Here is a 10,166-nt window from a genome sequence, read left to right as displayed (position 1 = left end):
CTGCAATTAATTCAGTCTACAAGAGTACGTTTACAAAGAGAGGATTCCAGTAATGTAGGTGCAACATAAACATCACTACCTTGACATCACACACACAGAGCAACCAGAGGGTGGGTAAAGGGGGAGGAGGATGTTAGTTGAGACGGGCAAAGAGCGATAGAGTGGGGGGCACCGATGGAAGCCGTGGATAGTCAATTAGGCTTGCCAAGCAATGGAACAAGGGTAGAAGGTTGCGTAGGCAATGGGTGCATCGACAGTGGGTGAGGCAGCTAGCAGTAGTGAGTCCATTGATGGACGGTAGCTTGGAGGCTGTGGGGATGACGGGTGGTGTTGCATGGTAGATGCACACCATGAGGTAGAGGAAAGAATGCAAAAAGCGATAAAGGGGAAGTAATGGGCTTAACGATGGAGATTCATCGATAGGAAAACCCTGAGAGCACAATAAAAACACGATAGACACATGTACCACAAGTCCTTCATATGGTTACTATAAGAGAAGTGCCGTTCAAAAAAACACAAAACCAGAGAATACTATCCATAAGAGCAGAGAACAAGCATAGCGACCGGTCTGTTGAACTATGCACATGTACTACAATTGTCTACGAAATGCATGCAGAAACTATGGATTCTACCAGGCGCCTTCGCAGGTTGTCCAGCATCACCAACAACACTACGTTTAAAAGAGAGAGTAGTCGCAAGAGATTCCACAACATCAAGACAAATTTTCGCAAGTCTTGCAATGCAAGGAAGGTTCAAAAATTAGAACGAAAGTGCAAGGAAAGTTGACTGCATGCTATTGGAACAAAAAAATCAAGTGAAGTATGTAACGTATCCAAAGAATGAAGACGAGTGTGCAAGGAAAGTTGATTGCATGCTATTGGAACAAAAATATCGAGTGAAGTAATGAAATACATATCGAAAGAATGAAGAAGAGCGAAAACTACTGCGTTTGCAAACCTTTGGCGAATGCTCCACTATCAATATCCATAAAATCAGTGGAAGCTTCCATTATCACTCTCATGCAATCAGCAAAGACAGATGGTACTTACCTCCTCGGCCGACTGTGCATGCTTATCTAGAAGGTCGCACATTAATTCTGCATGGTAAGGAATCCATGAGAAGAAGGAGAGAAAAATGTTTGCATAATTGCTCCATTAAAAGAGCAGCAGAACACCGAACGGGGGCCGTCAAATTCCATCTTTCATTCAAGATAGGAATTAAAACATCCTATGATTGAATGCAAAACCACGCGAAACAGAAGAACACAGTTGCTCTGCAACGAATACACTTACACCCTCCCGCGAATAAAACCACAGATGCAGTTGTTTCTTTGCACCGATTAACTTAGATGCTTCTGCGAAGCCAACCAACAGACGCTCTCCATTCTACAATGATGGAACAATATCTTCTCCACGCAAACACCTGCAGAAGCAGATCTAATCTACCATGCATAATAGTGTAAACCAAAGAACACAAACGAAAACGTAAACCAAAACGATATCTAGACGACTAAGCGCCATTAAAGGGCCAGCGAAGCATGCACAACACGTGTCAAGCCAAACTGCACACCACTGTTCGTTCGACAAATTGACCAACCGAAATTCATTTTTTAAACGATTAAAATAAACAAATAATTTTAGCTTTGACAAATTCTAACCTTCGCTTAGGCTACACCCGGGGCAAGCCAAAAAGAACTAGGGATGGGTTTAGGTGGAAGAAGACACATGGCATCATTTCATGCATTTAGGAGGTGGGGACAAGGATACATGTCATCCTTCCATGTTTTTGAATCCCTAAAAAAGGGAACCCATTTGTTGCGGTCTAAAGCCACTACTCCCATTCTAAATCCATCCTAGACCACTTGGTCTAGGAAGAGAGTAATGATGACAAATAGATTCCCATTGTGAACCCATGATAGCCCTATCCATATGCTAAGGCCCTAAGTTGTCCACTTCGATTTGTGGAAAAGTTGTTTAGAGGTAGCGAGGATTGTCTACACCCTCGAAGGATCTGCCCATCAGTGGCATGGAGGGAATCCTCTACCACCCCCAAAGGATCTGCCCATCAGTGGCATGCAGTTCCCTCCCTGCATTCATGGCAGGCGGTAGCCATTTTGGTGTGAACAGGCGAGGAAGATATCATTGGGAAGATATGGGGCAGATGGTCTCAACCCAGCCTTTGGCAAGGAGCCCCATGGAGTTTCCCAAGCTCCATGGTGGAGGTCCCATCCTCAAACCTCCTATGGCCTTCGTGGGCATAAGTGTCCTGTCCGTAACGTAGCTGCCAGGTTGGACAACCGAAAGAGCAAAGTAAGTGTCCGACAACATGATTCGCCGAGCTGAATCTGTTGAATTACTCGGTCCTGTGACGAGTTTGTTGTGAGTTTTAACAGGCAACCCCAAAGGCTCCAGATTTCAAGCACAAATTTACCAGGGAGGTGTTATGGGTAGACGTGCACGAGAAAAACGAGTCAAGAAGCAAGGGAATGGACGGGGCCAAAGCATGCACTGGCCAGACCGTGGCAAACTCCAAAGACCTTGGCTTCGTAGAGAGTATCAGCAAGGCCAGCGTTAGTGGAGTACAGGTTAACGCACCTAAAGCACAAGTACTGTGGGAGATGCTAAGCCTACATGAGGCACTCACTTCGTTGGAACGGATGCACCAGCCACCTTCGGTTGAGAAGTTTATACCAATTTTGCAAAAGTGCAAAAAGGAGAAAAATCTAGCCTATGCCAAGCGCCTGTACGCCTACATGTGCAAAACTGAGTTGGAAGCTCATAAATCTCTCGGCAACTACCTTGTCCCAATGCTGGTGGAATGTGGAAGCATGCACGATGCCCTGCATGTTTTCAGTAGGTTGGTTGATCCCAATGAGCATTCTTGGACTTCTCTCATCATGGGTTATATTGAATGTGGGGAATCACAGCTCGCCCTCAACCTATACCAGAAAATGCAAGACGATTGTGTACATCCTAGCAAGTATACGTTTGTGGCCCTTCTGAAGGCTTGTGCTAGGCTAAAAGATGTGGAAAGAGGCAGAGGAATACACGCCCAAATGGCCCAAATAGGTTTGGAAAGCGATCCTTTCCTTGGCAACACCTTAGTCTGTATGTATGCCAAATGTGGCTGGCTTGAAAAAGCACGGGAAGTGTTTGATGAGCTTCCAGTTCGAGACGTAGTCTCATGGAATGCACTCATTGCAGGATATGTGGAACAGGGGCTTGGTGAGGAGGCGCTGAATTGCTTCCAACAAATGCAACTGGAGGGTTTCTCACCGAATGCTGTCACGCTCGTTTGCAGCTTGAAAGCTTGTGGCACCATAAGAGCCATAGACAAGGGCCAAGAAATACATGCTGAGATTGCCAGAAAGGGGTTCGGAAGAGAGCCTCTCCTTGGCAATGCCGTGGTTGATATGTATGCCAAATGTGGCTCGTTTGCAAAAGCACAGGAAGTGTTTGACGAGCTTCCAGTCCGAGATGTAGTCTCGTGGACTGCTTTAATCACAGGATATGCTGAACACGGACTTTGTGCAGAAGCCCTTAACTGTTTCAGACATATGCAATTGGAGGGCTTGTCTCCGGATGCTGTTGCGTTTGTTTGCATCTTGAAAGCTTGTGGAAGCATAGGAGCTACAGACAATGGGCGAGAAATACATGCACAGATTGCTGGAAAGGGTTTGGAAAGACATCCTTCCATTGGCAACACCCTGGTTGATATGTATGCCAAATGTGGCTTGCTTGCAAAAGCAAGGATAGTGTCTTTAAAGCTTCCAGTACGAAATGTAGTCTCATGGACTGCCCTGATCGCGGGATATGCAGATCATGGGCTTGGTGAGGAAGCGCTGAATTGTTTCAAACAGATGCAACTGGAGGGAGTCTCTGCGGATGCTGTCACGTTTGTTTGTAGCCTGAAGGCATGTGGCAGCATAGGAACTATAAGCAGGGGCCGAGAAATACATGCTCAAATTGTTAGAAAGGGATTGGAAAGAGATCCTTTTGTTGGCAGTGCTTTGGTTGATATGTATGCCAAATGTGGCGTACTCGTTAAAGCACAAAGAGTTTTTGATAAGCTTTCAGTCCGAGATTTAGTCTCGTGGAATGCACTAATAGCAGGATATGCTGAACACGGGCTTGGGGAGGAAGCACTCAAGTGTCTTGAACAGATGCAGCGGGAGGGTGTGCAACCGAATGCAGCCACATTTCTTTGCAGTTTGAAAGCTTGTGGAAGCATAGGAGCTATAAACAAGGGGCGAGAAATGCATGCCCAGATTGCTAGGAAGGGGTTGGAAAGAGATCCTTTCATTGGCAACAGCTTGGTTGATATGTATGCCAAATGTGGCTGGCTTGTAAAAGCATGCGAAGTGTTTGACAAGCTTTTGATTCGAGATGTAGTCTCGTGGACTGCACTAATTGCAGGATATACTGAACACAAGCGTGGTGAGGAAGCACTGGAGTGTTTCGAACAGATGCAGCTGGAAGAAGTGTCTGCAGATGCTGCCACTTTTATTTGCAGCTTGAAAGCTTGTAGCAGCATAGGAGCCATAGAGAAGGGCAGAGAAATACACTCTGAGATTGCCAGAAAGGGGTTGGAAAGAGATCCTGTTCTTGGCAACACCTTGGTTGATATGTATGCCAAATGTTGTTCTCTTGCAAAAGCACAGGAAGTATTTGACACACTTGCAACTCAAGATGTAGTGTCATGGAATGCACTAGCTGCAGGATATGCCCAGCTAGGAGAAAGTGAGATTGTTTTCCAAATCTTTCAGAGGATGAGAGAAGAAGGTATAAAGCCAGATGGCCTCACCTTCCTTAGTGTTCTTAGTGTTTGCAGTCACGTGGGTCTAGTGGACCATGGCCAGAAATACTTTCAGACCATGAGCAACGACTATGCCATCACTCCATCGCTTGAGCACCAGAATTGCATGGTTGATCTCCTTGGGCGTGCAGGCCAGTTAGACATGGCTGTAGCAATGATGGAGGATATGCCTTTCCTTCCTGGGCTTGCCATGTGGCTTACTCTGTTAGGTGCTTGTCGAAAGTGGGGCAATGTGGAGCTTGGAAGACAAGCCTTTGAACATGCCATGCGATTGGATGAAAAGAATGCTGCAGCTCATGTGTTGATGTCCAACATCTATGCGGATGCTCACATGCAAGAGGATGAGAAGAACATCAAGGTGATGATATGGAAGCAAGCATTGAATTGGAAGACTCCAGAACAGAGTTGGAGTGAAGTGGATGGAATTGGGCATACCTTTGGGATGGGAGATAAGAGACATTCCCAAAGCAACAAAGTCTAGGAGGATGAATATGTACCAGATTTGTACTGTGCCATAGCCTTGTACCAATAAAAGCTATTTGGGAACAGCGTGCAGGCTGGCTATTGCATGTGGCATACCAAGGACACTCAAAGAGACACCTGTACATGCTGTAAAAAATCTGAGTTTGGCCATCATGCAACCACTAAAGAGCACCAAACCGCTGCTGTTAGAGATTCAAGCCAGGTTCTTGTCTTCAAGGAAAGCAAACGGGACTATTGGTAGCGATGATCTTTTACTTGCATGTGGCAATCTAATGCATCTCTGTTGATAATATTCCATGCAAATGTTTTTGTCCTTGTTGGAGAGCTCACCATACAAGTTGCTATCCTTTTTCTCAAGGTTGCATACGAACAAAGCAGTTATAATACATTCATAAAATGTATGTATGTATAGTATTATATATAGTATATTAATATATAATATATTATCATATATTATATATATATATGGATATATAATATTCTATTATCTCTCTCTGTCTCTCTCTCTCTCCCTCTAGATACATATATACATGTGTGTGTGTGTGTGTGTGTGTGTGTGTGTGTGTGTGTGTGTGTGTGTGTGTGTGTGTGTGTGTGTGTGTGTGTGTGTGTGTGTGTGTGTGTAGATTAAATATATATGTATGTATGTATTATATTGTATGTTATATATTAAATATAAATAAATAAATCATATATATATAATACTATATTATATTATTATATATATAGTATTCTATTCTCTCTCTCTGTCTCCCGCGTCCCCCCCCTCCCCTCTCTCTCTCTCTCTCTCTCTCGCATAGTTTTTTCTCTGCGTGTCAAGAGCGTGTGAGCATGTTCCATCCCAGACTCCAGTTCGCGATTTGATTAGTTGGTCAAAACTATGGGTTGGTTCTGTACTATGTAGTCCGTTACAACATGTGGCGGATTGGCGCAACAGATTGCTCTTGAACCCTCAGCCAGCCAGCCTCTGTTCCGGTGCTCAGCAGATTGCTCTACAGACTCATTTATGATGCACACTCTGCCAATCGGCTACCATGGTCGTGTGTGACAGTCCCTGTGATAGCTGCTATATCACCATGTGTCACCCTTGTTTCAGTCTCTCTCGACCTTTCTCTGCCTGAACCGTCGGCGCTAGCCCCCCACCACCTCATCGACACTCAGTCTGACTCTCACAACAATCAGTCTAGCACATGTTTGAGCCATGATACGTGTCATGTATATATATATATATATATATAATATTGGCCCCACTTTTAATTTCGCAGACTGCCAGTCGCCACTGCGCACGAGCAAGCCGAGTAAATCGTTCCATGTCATCGTCCTCTACTGCGGCTATCTGGCCTCTATGCGGACAGTGTGCCCTCCCCTGCCACCTCAGCTTTGCTTTGTCGCCTCTGGAGTCTACCCTCCCCCGCCACCTCAGCTCTGCTCTGCCCTGCTACGTGCACAGTCTACCCTCCCCCACAACCACAGTCTGCTTAGTGCTGCGCGCCATATCACCGCAATAGTGCTCTGCTCTATCAATTGACTCTGTCACATGTCTGCTTTGGTCTATGTTGTGCACGTGGTTGCGCCACGCGGCATCTGTCCCCCGCACCAGTGTCCTGTCGGTCCCACTCTGCTCTGTGCCATGTCACGTTGCTCTACGAGTCTATTGCGTGTCCGAGAGTCTGCCTCGTGTTTGGGAGTGCACGTTTGTTGCCTGTAAGAGTCTATTGTGACACGTGGCACGATGGTAGCTCCCATCGTCTTCATTCCTTCCCGAGCCTCCGCCTCCTTCACCCGAAGCTCCCTCGAAGCTCTCGAACCTCACATATCCTCCACGTGGCATATCTGAGCGTCTTCCTTTTGAAACCTCACCTTAAAGAATAGTATAGATGAGCAGCATTCAACTGTGCTCTATTTAGATAATATGATCCTACTATGCTCTATTCAGATAATATGAGCAGCATTCAACTGGCAAAGAACCCAATGTTTCATGCCAGAACAAAACACGTTGAAGTCCATTATCACTTTGTCTGTGAGAAAGTTCTTAATGAAGAAATCGACTTGATACATTGTCTGACACAAGAATAGTCGTAGATATATTCACCAAGCCACTTTCCCTTGATAAGTTTGCACACTTATGACATCAGCTTGGTCTTCACCAATTGCAACTTAAGAGGGAGAAGTGAAGGTTAAGTTGTACATACTTTTTGCCGCCGCTGTGCTCTTTTTGCACTGTTGTGCATCTTATTTCTATTGCCATTATGCAACATTTAGAAAATCCAAAAATTGTGTTTTTTAAAGAACCCTCTTGTTATGCAATGCAATTTAAGAGGGGGTGTTCAGAATGGTGTGTAAATTGCACCATAAGGGTTATGGGACAAACCCTAACCCTAACGCTAAGGGGTTCATGTATATATTCCTATTTTCCATGGAATACAAGTTAGTGTACACTTGTAATCTTGTGTGCACTCCTCTCTCTCCCTCTCTCATTTTCACTATCAATAAAGTCCCTTTAAATTGCAAAAATCATTGACTTTCTATTTTGGGGGGCATTTTGCGTGATTACTTTTTAAAAAGACATGAAAGGCACCTTTGCTTATATGTTCATAACATTTTCATTTTTCCAAAATTAAAGACACCTTTCTTGCATGTTATAATACACAATATTAATATCAAATTTTCAAAAGTTAAAAAGAGGCAAGTTGTTAAAAAAGAAAAAAATGCCTTGAGTGGAAGCCGTTCAAGGAAATTTGAAAAGGCATTAAAATATTAAGTTATACTTTTTATAAATAAATTATTGTCACATTGATAGTGCTGTGAGAGTAAAATAGATAGGGATGGCCTCCTCTAGTAATGGTGGGCATAGGGCTGCTGCCACCACCATCGCCAAAGCTTTGGATATTCCCTCAGCAATCATGATAAGGCTGATAGAGACTTGTCATCCCAAGTGAATCTAGCTGTAAGATCTAAAGTTCTACTTATGCATGGGAACGCTTCAATTGCAATCCGGAGTGACATCAAATGGATAGGGGTGATGATGAAAATGACATGCCAGGTCCCTTCGTTACATTCCCTGGATTCATGTTGCATTTGGAGGAATATGACTTGAAGACAGCTCCAAGGAGATGGACACCCTCAAATGTTTTCTAGCAAAAAAATGGTGGACCAAAAGATAGCCACAGAGCTCAAGCTAGAGAAATCACTTGGGTCTAGAGGAACTCAAGAAACATCCAACATCTTAGGATGGAGCCTCAACACTAGGACAAAGGAGCACAAAAGCTCGCCATTGGTGGAGCCCAATCGCTTGAGGAAAATGGACAACGAAACGATTCCATGCATGAGATGCATAGAAAAGTAATCCAAGGGGGACAGAGGAGCCTCCTCATGGCCCTGCCAATACCAAAGCAGACGTGGTGGAAAATACTCAGTCCTAGTGCAAGGAAGATCTTCCAATCCCAAAAGAGGTTAGAGGGTGGCAAAGAACTAGGAGTAGCTAAAACCAATCAAGAAACTATTCAACCAGATGTGGAGCCTCTTCTAGGTAAGCTCCCTTGCACAAAATTCCATAATGGTGCGTTGAATGAAACTACCAAGTGGCTTAGCTCATGCGTGATGATACGATATGTTCATTTCCTCGCCTGTCGGCAATGTTCTTGGAAGGTTGGGTTCATATGCATGGTCTTTCAAAGGTTTGAATGTAATAAACATGCCCTTCCTTAGGAATGGTTTTATTATTGAAAAATCCACTGTGGTTTTGAATGGCACTTAGACAATAAGAAGCTATCCTTTGTTAGTCCAAATGTGGGACTCATATTTTGCTCTGGACATGCCGCCACCATCAAAGGCACCCATCTTGGCAGAATTCCTTGATCTCTCTTTGTCACCCCTTAGATTGATACGTTGTGTGCACCTTTGGGTTAATTTTTGGGCCTAGAAGCAAAAAAATTTGTCAACTTGAGAGGCAATCCACAAGTATGTGTCCTTATGGACTTAGCGGTTGACCCTCCTTCTACCATTTGGGTGGCAAATGGAGATGGTTGTGAACTAGTTCAAAAAGTGTTTTACGAAAACATACCAAAATCTTGTTTCCTCTATGGTCTGGGGTGGCATTTTATTAAAGACTTCCCTTCTTGGGCTAGTCATAGGAACACAGAGAAAACTAGAGAAGAAGTGGCTACTGAAGAAACTGTGAAGGTAGGGGAAGACAAATCTATAAAGGTACTACAATCCCTTCCCATAGATAAGAAATATCTAGATAAAGACAAAGGAAAGGTAGTGGAGAGAAAAAACACATTTGAGGTGCTTAGAGATGAGAGTATAGATGGGGAAAGCTCAGATGAAGAAGTGGAAGAAAGTACCCAACACACAGAATTTTGAGGAACAACTATTGCAAGCAGATAAAGCAAACAATAAAAAGGAAGGCCCTTCTTTTACTTTGGTTAAGGGTAAAAGGATAGTTCAATTGGAAAGAAAAGGCCACCAGACCACAGTAGTAGTGCAAAGCCTAGCTTAAGGGAAGCAACCAACCTTGAAATGAGAGAAAAGAGAAGGATGTCAAGGGGTGTTGTCATTTCTCCTATACAAATCCCGATTCAGTTTAAGAAAAGTAGGGATAAGAACACTTAGTGAGAATGCAACACACTAGTCAGGATAGTTTTTCCTTTCTTAGTGCAAACATTACAAATTATTTGAAACCTACCATCTTCAAAAGATGGCTTAGGAAAACAAAGTTAAAGTGGATTTCCTTGCCCTACAAGAAGTGAAAGTGGGAGGGGGGAAACTTAGATGGCAACTTAAACAAATTGATAGCAAGAGAATTAGGTTTGTAACAGATCATGAGGAGGGCAAAGAAGATGTAGCCTTAGGAGTAGAAGAGTCTT

General features: G+C 43.9%; 1 protein-coding gene across 1 annotated transcript; it reads left to right on the top strand.

Annotated features, from left to right (window-relative positions):
* The first annotated feature begins 1,894 nt into the window (after window positions 1-1,894).
* LOC147888340 (pentatricopeptide repeat-containing protein At3g53360, mitochondrial-like) lies at window positions 1,895-5,667 on the top strand. Its single transcript, XM_087392569.1, has 2 exons — window positions 1,895-2,309; window positions 2,393-5,667. Exon 2 carries the CDS (start codon window positions 2,486-2,488, stop codon window positions 5,294-5,296), a length of 2,811 nt encoding a protein of 936 aa, XP_087248695.1. The 5' UTR covers window positions 1,895-2,309; window positions 2,393-2,485; the 3' UTR covers window positions 5,297-5,667.
* The last annotated feature ends 4,499 nt before the right edge of the window (window positions 5,668-10,166 follow it).

Source organism: Dipteris shenzhenensis, chromosome 21 (assembly GCF_047967505.1).
Source record: "Dipteris shenzhenensis isolate YYH24624 ecotype China chromosome 21, Dip_SZ_1.0, whole genome shotgun sequence".
Taxonomy (NCBI): domain Eukaryota; kingdom Viridiplantae; phylum Streptophyta; class Polypodiopsida; order Gleicheniales; family Dipteridaceae; genus Dipteris; species Dipteris shenzhenensis.
This window is presented reverse-complemented; position numbering and strand designations above follow the sequence as displayed.